Here is a 16,423-nt window from a genome sequence, read left to right as displayed (position 1 = left end):
AGTCTTTTTTACTTAAGCACGATGGCAAAATTCACAAAATGTTTTGGAGTAGCTGAATCTGCATATTTTTTAACCAAAAAAGATTTGTGAACAATTTTGTCAAGTTCTGCTTCCAGTAGAGTCCAAAGTTCTCTCCATCCATGTGTAGAATAAATGTTATGTCCACCAAGACATGTGTGGATACGCACCATCAATAGAAACAAATGCAGCTGGCTGTGGGCTCATCAACTGGGCTGCTTTTGACTCTCTCCTTGGCTGTCGCCCAAGCACACAGCTTATAGGGAACATTGGTGGAGTCATATTTCACCGTGCAAACCCAAGTGTCAGCAAGATCCACTAAGACTGCCACAGAGGAAGATAGGGAATCACTAAGTTGAGTCATAGATTATAAATATTTTATTTCTCTAGGCACTTTGTATGCTCTGGTGCTGCAATACTTGGTTTGAGCTTTCAGTATCTGTGAGATATATGAAAAAATAACTGTCTTTTGAATTATAATATATACATGCACAGACACACAGAGTATTTTTGGTCAATTCACCTTCTGAAGCTGGACCATATTTTCGGAAACACAATACATACTACTATATCATAACTAATTTCTCATAGTAGTTTGTTGTTAAATGGTCATCTACTAGGTTGTTTTTAATCAGCCAACTGCAAAGGTGGGTGCAGTAATACCTTTTTTTGGATCAATTACACTTCAAACTACCCAATTGTAACACAGTATGAAATAGGATTATACCTAGGTTTAAATGCAAGTTAAGCACATATGTGCCAAAAAACAGATGTTGTCAGGTATATCGTGTCTGTCTATACTGAACTTTCTTCTTAAATCCGTGCAGCAATACAGAAAATATCTCAGACACAAGAATGAGCCTGAATAATACTTACTTTGTGCAGTGGAAACAGGCTTGGAGGTTACTGGACTTGTGAAGGTTAGGGAAGTTGAAGATACACTTGGAAGTTCTATTTAAAAAAATGTGATAAGGCATTTAGTTCATGGTATCCTTTATTTATTACTAATTCCATTAGTAACTACTACCACCATTCCTAGAGGAACCAACCAAGCTCAAGACCATTGTACTTGGCCCAGTGCTAACATATCATTAGAGACTCTGTTCTAAGTTTATTTACGTTTAAGAGTGGATACAGTAAATAAATTTAGCAAATTAACAAGACAGCTAGAGCAGGATGCTGTGGTTAATAATACAATTATGGTTTTGAACAGGCTAGCTGCATGCACTATTTTTAAGTATTGGGGTTTGTGATGTTTATTTGTGAGGTGAGTACTGTATATTCTTTATTTCTACTTTCAGTTGAGTCAAGCAAGGTCTTTGCAGTGTTAGCCTTGACATATTGGTTCACCATGCAAACCTGCTGTTTACCAAACCCTTCCAAAAGAAGAGGCAGGACACAATAACTGATACAGATGAAAATTATACCATTATTTCTATGCTTTTTTCTTTCTGTAGCGATCACTTAATAGGTCTAGTTAATAATTCCACCATTTTGTCATAATACATGTAGCCCATGCTAATATATATGGGTTACTTATCCATGAATCTACAATGGTGAGTTCATAATCAACTGGTTTTTAAACTACTATTTTTGGATTTCCGTGTTAACTAATACAGGCAGTCCCCGGGGTACTTACAAACGGGGCTTTTCTCGCTCCGGAGGACGCGGGCGGCGAGACTGCCCAGATGCGCCGTGGTCCCACCGCCCGCGTCCTCCGGGGAGAGAAAAGCTACTCCGTGTCTCCCTGGTCTGCTGGGGGGGGGGGGGGGGGGGGCAGCAGACCAGGGAGACGCGAAGCAAAGCCACGGAGGACGCGGGCGGCAGGACCACCCAGATGCGCCGCGGTCCCGCCACCCCGGTCCTCTGCGGCTTTGCTCCGCGTCTCCCTGGCCCCCCAGCAGACCAGGGAGACATGGAGCGAAGCCGCGGAGGACCCGGGCGGCGGGACTGCGGCGCATCTCGGTCCCGCCGCCCGTGTCTCCCTGGTCTGCTGGGGGGGGGGGTGCAGTTAGTGCCCCCCCCCCCCCAGCAGACCAGACTTTTCTCGCGGACGCCTGTGGTAGAGCAGCTGGGGCACTGCCGGTTGGTTCCTCAGCACTACTGGACCAACCCGGCAGCACCCCAGCTGCTCTGCCCCTGGCATCATGATTCAGCTGCTGCTGGTCAGTTTCAGCAGCGGCTGAATCAGAACACCTGGGGCAGAGCACTTGGGGTGCTGCTGGGTTGGTCCAGTAGTGCCGAGGAGCGGCGCTACTGGACCAACCCAGCAGCACCCCAGCTGCTCTGCCCCAGGCATCCCCAAGTCAGCCGCTGCTGAAACCAACCAATGGCTGACTACAGGAAGCCCGAGGCAGAGTTGCTCTGCCCCGGGCTTCCTGGAATCAGCCGCTGATCAGTTTCAGCAGCAGCTGACTTGGGGACACCTGGGGTACAGCAGCTGGGGTGCTGCCAGGTTGGTCCAGTAGCGCCGAGGTGTGGCACTGCGGGGACCTACCCGGCAGCACCCCAGCTGCTCTGTCCCAGGCGTCCAGATTCAGCTGCTGTTGAAACTGATCAGATGCTGATTCCAGGAAGCCCTGGGCAGTTCCGACTTAAGTACAAATTCAACTTAAGAACAAACCTACAGTCCCTATCTTGTAGGTAACCCGGGGACTGCCTGTAACCACACATGAAATTAATTTTACCTTCCACAAGTCATGTTGTACCATTTGAATGAAGGGATGCGGAACTGGACCAAAAGGAAATTGAAATTAAGAAACCTGACAGTGAAGGTAGGAAGTTCATATTTGTGAATGTCTGGTGTATTCACTAATGCATTGAATATGAAACACATAGCTCATTAATAGTTAAGACATTCTCTTACGATGTTTGAGTGAAGGAATAAGTTTATCAATGGGTCACTTTCTTCTCTATCACCACCATATCAATTACCTTATTAGGAATATAATTTTTGCAAAGTATTTTATTTTATTTTTTTTAATTCAGTAAATGTGTGTAACAATTCTATTCAGTATTCAACACATTTTTTTTGACATCTCAAGTAAAATCAATAGAGAATTTTTCCAAGATTTGTGTCATGCTTTCTCTGACTTACTTGATTAAGATCATAGACAATATGGTAGTCACCAGACTGAAGAAAACCCTTTCAGCGTGAGTGGGTACCACTGCATCATAAACACACATGGAACTATAATTCTCAGTCTTGCCTCATTGAGTATCTGATGCTTAAGAACAAGTTAAGTACAGATAAGAACCGAAGAGCAGAAAGATCAGATGAAATATTTTACCTGTGATAGCCATGGTTGTTGATGGAAATGTTGAAATTTCATGATCTGTAAGCAAACAAATCCCATAAGTACTTTTAAATAGCCTTTTCAGTACAGCAATGTAATTTACTAAGTTCCTTAAGGGTTCCAAAGGCACACAAACAATTTACAAAAACTCATACTGGATCTTTCAGAGAAATCAGTATGATCAAGAGGACACACAAATGAGGAAAAACTAAAGAATGGCACAAGTAGAAGAATGACGAACAGGGTGATGAGGGAACATGCTAACAAATAAATAAATGTAGTCAACTTAAGGGTTGCATGCAGTGTTGCTACACAGATTCAAACACCCTGATAACATTAACTTATTTTACAAATCTTAGGCCAGGTTTGAATATCTTTTCAACTGTTGGGTGGATGCTAATTGAAGTCTTCAATGTACCTTGTCGGGATAGACCCCATCCAGCTAAAAAAAAGTCTATTACTGTGAAGGGAAAGATGACGAGGATTCTTTTTTTCCCTTCTGCATAACAAGGTGTCTTGAAGTAGCGTGTGTGCTGCTGACAATTTCTATCCACAAACATTGCAGGTTCCAGGTTTGTGAGCCCACAGTTACTTGAACTCTGCAGATTTTGTATTATTCTAGTGAATACCAAGGAGGGACATGAATAATTTAGGGTGCTATAATGATGCATAACTAGGAGTAAAGTCTTGAAACTGAAATTCTGATATATGCTGCAGAATGCACTGTAATCTGGAAAAAAAACCACTATTCATTAATTACTAGGTGACAGGAGGCTTCTCTGCAGATTGAAGTTTCTTGTTTCTCCTGGCACTGTTTTTAGCTTCCTTATGAGAAGAGATTTAAAAGAGTGGACTATTCAGCTTTGAAGAGAAATGACTAAGGGGAGGGAATATGTTACAGGTCATGAATGGTGTGGAGATAAAGTGTTATTTACCCTTTCACAAACACAAGAAACAGCTCACCCAATTAAATTAATAGTCAGGAAGTTTAAAACAAACGAAGGAAAAAAATCATCACACAACACACAGTCAACCTGTGGAACTCATTGCCAGGGGATGCTGTGAAGGCCAAAGTTATAATTGTATTCAAAAGAGAATTATATAAGTTCATGGAGGATAAGGTCCATTAATGGCTATTAGCCAGGATGGCCAAGGATGCAAACCCATGCTTTTGGTGTCACTAAGCCTGCGACTGTCAGATTCTGGGACTGGATGATGAGAAATGGATCAATGGGTGATTGCCCTGTTCTGCTAATTCCCTATGAAACTGGCATTGGGCACTGTAAGAAAACAGAATTTTGGGCTAGATGGACCATTGGTCAAACCTAGTATGGTCATTCTTAAAGCTGGCTTAGACCAATGACCAAACAGCAGCACTTTTCATGACTATTTTTAAGTGTTCACTGGCTTTTTCCAAGGTCAATATGCACTGAGTCTTCTATATACATACAGATCTACATAGACAGAATACCTATATACATATATGTAGATCACTCGGCAAGCCACTGAAATGCAGCCATCTCTGGTGTGGAACACACTAGAATATTTGCTCCAGCAACATTACTTAAAGGCATTTAGATTTGGGGATGTGAAGAATAATTTATCTAGCTGAAACTATCAACAGAATTTACAGTGACAAAGCAAGAATTTGGGCAAAAAGATACTGGAATTAACTAGCATATTGCTATGAAATGTACCATCTACACTTTAATAATAGCCAGTGCATAGGACCTTGGTAATGAATTTAATCCGAATGAGGTACTTTTAGTAGCACAGTAGCTGCCTAATGTTCTTCTTGGGCATCAGCTGAATACTGAGAACCATCTAGTCAACTGCCAACCCAAACTTTCAGAAGCACCTTAAGTCTTCCTTAAAGACCTCCAATCCCAAGAATGACTAGACTCCCTTCTGCTTAGCTAATGAGAATTAGCTAGGATACATCACCACTCAAAGGGTACAATAGTAGCTCCACAATTAAATATTTTGTTTTGTTATTTTCTGAACTTCTGATAATTGCACAAAGGTGGAGTATTCTAACTATGCTATTCAGTCCATCCAGAACCGCTATGGCAAGTTTGGATGCCCATTATTCCAACAGGGAAACAGAACATTAGAAACGTTGTGTACATACAACGGTGCATCAGAAGGAAAAACAAACAACCTGATGTTAAATATACTAAAGAAGAGTAATTTATCTTACCTTTTGTAGTTGTGGTTGTAAAAGCTGGAAATGGCACTTTGTTATGTACATGGCCTGGGAATAGCCAAATGAAATCAGCTCTTAAAAATAAGACATTTAAACTCATGTTTATAAGATCATAAAAATAATTCACTGATGTATGCCACGAGATAAAGGCACCTCTGTGCATTGCAGCTCTCCCAAGAACACTATGATTTTTCCTTAAAAATAAACATTTCAATATTTTTGTAAAGGAGCATTATCTTAGTAAATCCTACAGTTAAGTTTGCAAATCCTTGATTTGATTGATTGTGTAACTTTGGTTTGGGACTGAAGTTATCAACATTTGAGGTTTGCTGAAACGAGATTATTTTTAAAAATCTTCTCAGTTATTTTTGATCTAGGTACATATGAAATTCCCTCCACACACTTATTTCCCCTTCAGAAAAAATTCACAACGTCTGAGTTAAATCTTGTCATGTAAACATTCCTGACTGAGAAGCATACTCATAATCAAATTTGACTGCAAAACAACATAGTTATTAACTTTTTCAACTTAATACTGGACATACGTAGCAGGACTGGGCCCTAAGGAATCACTCATGTTCCCCTCCCAGTGACAAATATATGATCAGTGCACTAGACATGAATGTGGGTGGCATGCATCTGAGTGTCAGTAGACTGTTACCCCTTCCTTAACTATGGAATTGGAAAAGAGATTCCTCTATAGCCACTACAGCATCCCCAGGGAATGTAGTTATGCTGTAGGTTGCTATTACCGCACATCAACAAAGGTTTTTGACTACTTAATGCAGGGCAATTCTCCATGCAACTCCCACAATAGCAGAATGCAAAGCACCCATATGATGTTAACAATTCTAAGAGGGCTCCATGCATACTGCCTATTGGTTGTGGTTTCACTAACTTTAGAGCCTTTTTCATCCTTCACTCTGAAAGGCTTGAGTTTCCAGACAGCTGCACAGTGCATATGCATGCCTTTCCCCGGGAGTGCACACTGTAAAATGCTTATTAATAATTTACTGGGGTGCCTTGTAGCTAAGCCAGTTTATACTTAGCACAAGCAGGGAGTGGTATTACAGTAAATGGAATGAGCTCTCCACATATGTGGAAACCAACTTTTTTTTTTTTTAAACTGTGGTAGCTTAAACTTGACAGATTCTTAGCACAGTGAAGGTCTTACCTGGAAACTGTGCATGCAATCTTGTATTTCCCTGAGCCTGGTTTGTTAATTATTATTATTATATTAATACTTTTAAGATACAGAAAGCTCAATGCACTCTGGGTTCTTAATGTTTTAGATCTCAGATATATCATAATTAAAGATGACAACTTACCAGAAGAAACTATAATTTCTTCAGATGAAATATTCCAGGTTTTATTCCCCAGGAAGGGAAAACTACACATACACCAAAATGTTTGATTAGTGGATGACTGGTTTGTACTTTGTATCTTCAGTATTGATCTCAATTCATATAAACCTTCACCGTCTTTTAGATTTTCAGCTTCAACAGATGTTTCTGAAAATAAGATGGAAATGCCATTAGGCCTCCCTTTCTGCCCTGCTCCATGAATCACAGCAGTGCCAAATGCTAGTTGTGCAAAACAAACTCATACAGCGTAAGGTTTCTTAACTCAGTTCAAAGATGTAATCAGATAAACACAACTGTGCCAAGTTGTCGTTTCCATCACTGCTGGTTCCCTCTGCACTGAAATGGGCACCCACAAACCTTCACCTTACAGGCATAGTGTAGCACCAGCTCCTTTTCGTCTGGTTATATCTTCTTACAAGAATATTATTTCTGATTAACATTTATTACCTTCCAACTGGTCGTTAAGAATCTCTCCATCTGCGTACCATGTGAGGTTTGGCTTGGGAAATGCCTTCCTTACAATACAGGTAAGACTAGCCTATAGGATAGCAAGAATATATCAAATTATTAACCCAAACATTTCCAACATAATTCACGTTACTGAAATATTGCTTACAAATAATAATACTACAAAATTGTTCCAACGTATTAGCCATTCCAATTTAGTACGAACCATTTACTTCTCTTTTATGAGGATGTGTTTTCTTATCTAGTTCATTCTGTTTCTACATCAAAGGTAAGATTTATCTAGCTCAAAAGACTTTTAACTGGGATGTATATGCATTTCACACTCAATATAGATCTTTCACTGAAATCTGGGCCAGATTGGGAGGCTTGAAAATCCATTACCATCCATTTGTGATAGTGACCTGAGTGAGATGAGAATGACATCTCAGTACTATTCCTATCAAATAAATGGCTATTTAACAAAATTGTAGTAGTCTGGATTCTCAGGGACTCTTCAGGCACAGTCTCCTTGATTTCATTTCCTGCTTTCTGTGAAGAGTGAAGGGGGGGCACTGATGTCAGTGTGTCTCCATCCCCTCCCTCCCCCACACCATATACCCCTTCTCCACAGAGTGGGGAAGGGAGGCAGGGCTCAAGAGCAGGAGGGAGCTGCTTGCAGCTGCTGAGGTCTGAATGAACCTTCTTGTGAGTGCCACTGGGCTTTGTGAGGATGTGCCCCCTCCCTTCACTCTGCATGGAAAGCAGGAATGTCCCTTGGAGCAGCTGGCCAGGTACTCCAGGGCAGAGGGCAGGAGCAACGCGGCTGCAGAGTAGCCTGATGTGTGTGGCTTTGCTAATCAAGGGTAAGCCACACAGCTTAGAGGGAGCACAGTGTCTTAATCCTCAGTACCACTCTGCTGTCCAGAATGGATTTTTATTCCTTTTGGGGGTTAAAACAGAGGAGGAAGGTGCTCAATATCTAGATGAGAAGAGTTAAAACCTCTTAAAACACAAAAAGGCGAGTGCAAATGAGACTGCGGTATTGAAAATTGTGCACTAAAATAGATAATGGGAGAAATGATGACAATTCTATGTTCTGTGTCTGACACGTGGCTAATCCGTAAGCAGGATGCATGTGGTTTATGCAAGTTTTATCTTCTGGCAGCCTTCACAGAGGAACTGTTTTTTTCCCTATCACAGAACTTATTTCAGTTGTCTACTGATCTAAATGCTAGATCTGACTGGACAAAAACTATGCAAACAGAGTTCATGCCCATCGGGCTACTGATCCATTTTATACCAGATGTGATCTGAGCTGTAAGATTTGGGTAAAGATTCTTAACGTCCATAATTCTTAATGTATTCATATCTGTGATTCTTTTCTGTAGAGGTCTTCTACTGACATTGCAAGCCATGTGCCTTAGCTACATTTCTCTTGGCAGATGGCAGTGATACATGGAGAAACAAGAGATGATAGAAACTCAAAAGGCTGCCATTGGGTGGTGAGTGTGGCAATTTAAGACACAGGACACACTTTTCAAACAGATTGTGCAAAGGTGGGATTGCATCACCTCTATATTGATGCCCTCACCTTAATCTTGGGGATTGCCAGGGCTGGTCAGAGCCCAAGAGAAATTAGAAAGGTTAATGGGCTATTTCAACTTGCACTAGCTGGTTAAAAAACAAACCGGATGGAGTGTTATGTAACTGGAAACATTGCCAGTGCAAGGCAGAATTCTAGCTTTACAGCCTCTTTTTTCTCCCCGCAATACAGATTCAAATTCCATAGTCACTTTTGCCTATCTGTGCCCAGTGACATAGCAAGAATGCTATTCAATTTCTTTAGGCAGCATTATTCCCAGCAAGCAAGTGCCTGGAAATCAACTCTTTTTCCAGGAATCTAATAGCCTCCTTGGGCCCCTGGGCCAAGTGGGGGGACAAAAGGGGGAAGCTGGCTCTGTGCTCCCAGAAGGGGTGGGGCCTCATGCAGAAGGGACAGGGCTGAGGCAATCAGCCCTCCAGGCTGCAACCTCCTCTCCCTTCCCCCAACCCTCAGAACTACACAGAACATGTGGGGCAGTGCTCAAACAGAGATTTAAAGGGCCCAGGGTTCTGGCCACCTCTGCTTTCACAAGCACAGTATCTGGCAGCCTCAGGGCCCTTTGATTTGCCAGGCCTGGGAGCAACTGCCTCCTTTGCCCTCCCCCCCATTGGCAGGCCTGGCTAACACAATAATGGAGTGATGTGTTTTCCACCACTTCACTTAGCTGTTGCAAAGACCTAGGGTTTGGCTTAAAACTGAGGAAAAACTGAGCTTCGCACTAATTTCTAAAAAGCTTTCAATGGTTTGGAATGGGGGCTAACTTGCTGGAGAAGAACAGCAGTGTCATTTGAACAATCCATTGATAATTTCATCAGTTAGAAGCATTTCAGTAAGCCTTTCTCCTAAGAGACCAACTAGCAAAGGATATGGATTTGTATTTTGCCCATTCCTCCCCTTCCCCTCTACTACGAAGGCCATGCAGAATTGTTCCCTCCAGGATACAGCATACTTTGGCATTTTGCCCCATCTCTCTTTTACCTTATTAACAATCAGTTTTAATCAACCATTAGCAACTAATTATTCAAGACATCTGGGGCCCTTCCACCAGTTCCCCTGTGAGGCTGTCCCCCTAGTAGAACTTTCTTTAAAGACATTTTCCTGATAAACAGCCTGCATTTTCCAATTTCTTGTCACCAAAATTGCTAGTAACATCCCCTTGGATCATCCTCAACAACTGCCTCCTTGATGTGCATGAAGGTGTAGTCAAGCAAAAATGCTCTGGGATCTTTAACAATCAGCTGGAGGCAATAGTTGTGTTTTATGTCAAGTTTACATACACTGCTCCATACCAATAAGCTGGTTCACAAATACCTCAGATTAAAAAAAATATGAAATACTGAACTCAAATGATGTGACTTACTGGGGTACCTGAGTGTTCAGTAAATTCTAAAATCACTCACCTCTCCCACAGTGCCATTGGAACGATTTTGGAGAGCAATGGAGATTTCTGGTTTGGCTTGAAAGCAAATAAAACATATGTTAATGAAACTGGCAGCAATCACCACAGTAATTTAACGTTTCATGAGTCTTAATACTGTATTGCCTAAAATGGATACTAGCTCAACGTACACCTTTTTATAATGACTGTATACATGGGTAGTTAGTGCACACTAAATACTCCTGAAGAGGCTGGCACTTAGAATATACTAGAAGTAGCTATTACAAGACCTTAAATATATCTTGTTGTTTTTTAATGATCCTAGTATCTGACACACATATACCCAAGAAGTCAGTTCATAACACCTTATACATAGAATGATGATGGTCATAGCCATAGGAGGAGGAAGACTAGTAGCATTTTTTTGCCTTCAGTGTGTTTTGTTTGAATACAGGTGACTATACTAATATGAGCTTGCAAATATTTTTAAGCCTGTGTAAATGCTTTTTTTCTTCTAAAAACAACAGGTCACCACTCATTCAAAAATAAAAGTTGCATTGTAGCACCAGTGAATATTCAGATCATTAAATTAATGTCTGTAGACATTATTAGTTACCATCCCTTCAGACAGATTGTGACTAGTGACTGATGAGCCTCAACAAATGTGGATTAACCCTCCCCCCCAAATGCTTCTCTCACCCTTGTCTTAACTATCCAGCTCTCTTTGGACTGCAAAACTGGATTGGAAATCTCAGGTAAGTAACCAAGGGTTTATTTTGTGAACTCAGGTTCTTCCTGTTTCCTACCTACATCTTTCCCTGTTTCAGCTGTGTTGCCTTTGCTCTCTGTTCCAAAACATTTTCCCAGTTTGCTTCTATAGAATCATGACACTACTTCACGGAGGAATTCTGCCCAGACCTGTCTGTCACTTCAGAACAATGCAAAGCTATTCTGTTCAAGTCCTACTGTGGATCTTTTCGATAGTGTCTTATTGCTCTTGGAATCTTTGGCATGTGTAGTCAGTTTTGTTGAGTGGTTTTGGAGGGGTCCAGATATTGTCTCCAGATACTGTATTGGGAGACTGGTGCTTTCAAATATTCTGTTTCCAACACTAGATTTAACTAGGCAGTAGAGAGGAATATTCAGAAATAGTTTGGTAACTATATTTTGAATATTGCATGATTTGGCCAGACTATTATATCCTAGCCATTTTTGTCCACTCATCATTTTTCCAAAGCCCAAGTTTGTTATTGGCCAAGCTATTTTCAATTTTTTAATAAATTATGTTAAGTGCACGATTGTTCAACCCTGCATCTATGAGAAAAAGAATTAGAAGATTTAATATGTCTTTTCCATCTATCTTCTAAACTTTTATTAATTGTTTGGCACCCATTTAGCTTTCTAGGATCTTTTCAGATGTTTCAGGACCAATAGAAATTCAGTATTTAGCACAGCAGTTTCTGCCCTTGTGCTTTTATTTGACTGGTAAATCATTGGCAAGCTCAGACTGAAAAACTGTTCTTGCTAACTTAACTCAGAGCACTCTGTTGATGAAAAGTCATGTTTCCTAAATATTTAGTTCAAGAAATCTTTTATTAACCCAATTCCCAAAATTACTCAGTGGTGTTCATAGGAAATTGCAATTTCTGTCAGGTCCCTCTGTTTGGCTTTTATATCATATCTTACTTGAACTGTGACAGACCCAATTACTCTTCTGAGGAAGTTGGTTTTACCCACAAAAGCTCACGATTCTATATAGTTTTGTTAGTCACGGGTCTACTCATTTTTAAGTTACAGACTAACATGACCATCCCTATGAGACTTATAGGCCCAATATGATACTTAATTGCTGTCACTGACTCTTACATACAGTCAGTTTTTGCTGTGCCCAGGTAAAATGGGACACAGCAGTGAGATGGGGAAAGTTGTTGGGAGAAAGCAACAGCTCCCTCATTCTCTGCACAGCTCCCGTTCAATATCCATAGCAGAAGGGCAGCTGATGACTAGCTGTAATCCCCAAATGACCATATGAGGGTTGGGAACTGCTCAGTCACTCTGCTACGGCCACTCCCCTGTTTGTCCTCCCCAGCTCTCATGCAAGGGATGAATGAAGCATAGAAGCTGGCTATGCCAGCTGTATGCCTATTAGGGATGCTCTTACACCAGGGTATTCCCAACAATACTTGTCTTCAGTCTCTGCTCCAGAACTCTAAAAGGGAAACAGCTGGGCAGAGCATGTCCTACACCAGGGCTACTCAACATGCGGCCCATGCCTTATTTGTTTGCAGCCCAAGGTGCTGTTTGGGTGTACATAGGGCTCAACACGCGGCCCATAGGTAGGGTCCTTTGAACATGGCCTCCACTGGGAACACACTCCACAACGGCAAGGCATCTCCCAGGTGGGTGTGAGCATTGAAAGATACAAGTGGACGGGCTGGCTGGAACCGACGGGTATAGGATGTTGGTGTTTCTAGCTCCCAGGGAAGAGATGCCTGGAGTGCTGGGACATTGTGTGAAAGAAGCTATTTGCATATATATTTGCATGTACATGCAACCACATGTTGCTGTGGCCCTCAGCATGTGCTGTGAGTATCATTGTGGCTCCCGGGGCTTCCAAAGTTGAGTAGCCCTGGCCTACGCTATCTATACATTACATACACCAAAGCTGCACTCAAAGAAATAAGAATTAACATTGACATCACCACAGTGGAGGAGAAAGGAGAGTGAACACTAGTCAATTAGCCTGATAAAGTATTAAATACCAGCAAAGAGAAAGAGAAGCAAGTTGCAATCCCCTTGACCTGTGGTTTGCCTTCTGTGCAGGCTTGGAGCAGAGCAAAGGGCACAATCACTCAGGAGCCTGGTGATTTAAAAGGGCCTGGGGCTCTCGGCTTCTGTAGCAGCAGTGCCCCAGGCCCTTTAAATCACCACCTGAGTGCCACGTGGGGAGGGGAGTACACGGCAGTCAGGGTGACACTGACGGCTGGCTGCCCCTGGCCCTGTCCCTTCCAACCAAAGCCCTACCCTTCTTGGAGTGTAGTCACCCCTGCCTTTCCCCCCCCCCACACACACACATATACACCTTGCCCCAGGGCCTGGCGAGGCTGTCAGCTCCTCTACACGTGTGACTAAGATTTGAGAGACCTCAAGTCAAATTCTGAATCCTCCTCCAACCTTTCTGCTGACTGAAGACAAGGAAGGGAAGGGTACCCAAGACAACCTATATATGGCACAGAACCCTTCCCCTCCATTCCAGCTGCTCAGGTTGGACGGAGGCTACCTCAGGGCCCTGAAAAAGCACAGCAAAAAGCTTTGGATTGTCTAGTTTGTGCTGATGTCTGCTCTACCTCTGCCCCCTTCCCATTTCCTGCTAACATGCTGGCGTACGTGTCTCTGTGCACAGCCACCCCGACACAAGTTTACAGTCGTAGCAATTGAAAGATATTAATGTCTCACATACTGGATGCAGAACAAAAGGCTATTCTAATTGTAGTGGGTTCAAATATCTGTCAGTGCTCAAGTGACTATCCAGGTTGCACCACTAATTTGTCAAAGGTCACTTTTTAAACCAAGAAACCATTTTTGACTCACATGAGCACAAGAGGAAGTCTCAGACCAGCTTCTATTTTTGGATCTCTCACTTCAGCATGTGTGAGTCTAAAATAATATTGTTTTAAAAAAATATTGTTCCTTGCTGAATCTTCGCAGTTAGCATCATCCCAGTGAGAGCTGTGTTGAAAACTCTTGAAAGCAGGAGGTTATATAATGGATTTGTTGACAGACCCTCCGCTCAGTGCTTATTCTTTTTAGCAGCCCTGAAGTTGTACCTTCAAAGATTCAGTGTACAATAAAGCTGATTGATCACTTTCACAATTCCCCATGTCACTGACATAGCAAACAATGCAGTCCACTGGCATTTTAAATGAGATTTCCTACACTATTTAAAACAGACAAGACCAAGATTTGATAATAAAATAATAATAATAATAATATGGGATTTGTAGGTGCCCAGTCTGTGACAACTGATTTTTCACAGTGGACCAGCCCAAGAATCAGGCCCTTTTAATGTTAGGCATAAAATAAAAGCAGCACCCAAAAGCATAGTCACTTACTAAAATCTTGGCCGTGATTTATAATTGAATTGGTCACAAGCCAATAAGGGCCACAATTCGATGTGTTCTCAGTTAACAAGGGCATAATTAGATTTACTGTGAAAGTGCATGAATCCCCAACTGTTACCATGCAAACTAGCAGATAGAGATGAGCTACTTGCACAATTGTTTGCATATTATGTGTCCATTTGCATATTATGTGTCCATGGTGCTTTCCAGAGATGCTTTCCTCAGCGTTGCAGGTGGCCTCAAGTATTTGTTACTAAATGTGAATTACTTCAGAAAATAAACCCACAAGAACATAACGGCTGTTTGTGTAGCATGAATCAAAAGTCGTTAAAATACAAAAAAGGTAGAATCATCATAAACCACTTACCAAATACTTTCACTTTGGTGGTGCTTGCCAGTATTCTTTCAGGATGGTACTTCACATAGCAAGAGAACACCTTGTTGTCATCATTAATTTTTACTGGGGAAATCTTTAGTTCATTGTTTGCACCTAGCTGAATTCTTTCCTTGTACAATAGGTTAATAGTCTTACTCACATCCTGGTGGTAGAACTCTTTGATTGTAAGAGTTGTTTCTTCATGTCCATTTTCCGCCTGTTTAAAAACACAGGCAGATGTTTTTTCTAGTCACAAACTCTTGCCTCCCTCCACCACAATGATTTCCTTCTCACCTTCTTTGAGTCAAAGCCTTCAGGATCAACCTATGGTTGCAACATTTAAACTACTCATATTTAAGCTTCTCACTCACTTTTCAACTCTTGGATCTCAGAGCATATCACAAAAATGGCCATGGTCTCTATTTTATACAAGGAGGAAACAGACCCAGAGTAGCTAGTTGACTAGCTTATGGTCAAGTCTCCTGAAGGGTAGACCTGTGGTTTTGACTACACAGTGTCCTTCCCATCGACAGCTACCCTTCCACACAGTGTGGGGCAACATTAGCACATTTAAGAATGGAGAAAAATTATAAGAGTTTTCTTCATCCTTTGATTTTTTTTTAAATTTCTAATTGCACTAAATTAATTGGAAAGCTGAACTTCTTTATCCTCTTCCATTGACTCATGTGCCAGAGCTAGTAGCAATGCCTAGCGTTAGGATTTATTCACTTTCTCTGTGTGATTGTACACTCATTATCTCAACATGTACCATATATTTTCACAGGCTGAAGTGCTATATTTTTTATTTATTTTTTCCAGATTATAGTTTGAATTAATGCCACTAACTATATATACACATTAGCACAATGTGTAGGTTTGCCCTAGAAAATTGCTACATTTAGGATAATCTAGTATAAAACTGTGGAGATCCAATGACAACCAAAGGGGATGGAACCACTGGGAGAAATAGGATTTATGTTTATTTTTGATGGTCGGATTAAAAAGATTCCATCAATTCAAGCTTTTCAAAAGTAATAGGTGTCAAAATATATAAACCTCAAACAAAAAAAAAAAAGAACAAAAAAGGTACAGAAAATAATGAGCAATGTCAAGGACAGTTTGCTGATCATCTCTGAACTACTAAGAACAATCCTATAAGGCAAAGGTGGTGGGGGGAGGGGAAATAAAGATTCCTTCTAAAAGTAACATGCAATACAAAAAATAACCTGCTCAATTCCAAGCCAAGAGCTTCTGAATGTGTTTTGTATGTGGTTTCACAGTCGTGTGACCTCTTTCGCCCCTCCCCCTATTCTTAAAATCAAAGCTAGCGGCAAGAAAAAAAATATCCCAATGTAGCCTCACTTTCCATTTCTGAAATCATGAGGCATGTTACTTATGAAACAAAAGTTCATTATAATGGGCAAGAATTAAATTAATTAAAAATGATGCAGAGCCTGTTTTAATTGAGTCATTCAGTTTTACCGATTTTACTGCCTTTACCAACACATGTTTTGGTTTAAATTATTTTGTGAAAAACTGAACTACAGGTTGGACCTCACTGGTCTGGCACCCTCAGGACCTGAGCGGTATGGATGAGAAAATTCACCGGATCAG

General features: G+C 41.3%; 1 protein-coding gene across 2 annotated transcripts in view; it reads right to left on the bottom strand.

Annotated features, from left to right (window-relative positions):
• CD96 (CD96 molecule) overlaps positions 1-16,423 on the bottom strand; it is a 41,223-nt gene that overhangs the window by 15,063 nt on the left and 9,737 nt on the right. For both annotated transcript variants that reach the window (XM_014570360.3, XM_075908487.1), the window contains 7 exons: positions 14,801-15,026; positions 10,335-10,390; positions 7,332-7,422; positions 6,849-7,031; positions 5,515-5,568; positions 3,309-3,353; positions 895-969 (listed from right to left, as the gene is read on the bottom strand). In XM_014570360.3, the coding sequence (XP_014425846.3) occupies positions 895-969; positions 3,309-3,353; positions 5,515-5,568; positions 6,849-7,031; positions 7,332-7,422; positions 10,335-10,390; positions 14,801-15,026 (730 nt within the window). The remainder of the gene's footprint in view (positions 1-894; positions 970-3,308; positions 3,354-5,514; positions 5,569-6,848; positions 7,032-7,331; positions 7,423-10,334; positions 10,391-14,800; positions 15,027-16,423) is intronic.

Source organism: Pelodiscus sinensis, chromosome 1 (genome assembly GCF_049634645.1).
Source record: "Pelodiscus sinensis isolate JC-2024 chromosome 1, ASM4963464v1, whole genome shotgun sequence".
NCBI lineage: Eukaryota > Metazoa > Chordata > Testudines > Trionychidae > Pelodiscus > Pelodiscus sinensis.
Note: the sequence above shows the minus strand (reverse complement) of the source record. Positions and strands in the feature narration are given on the sequence as shown.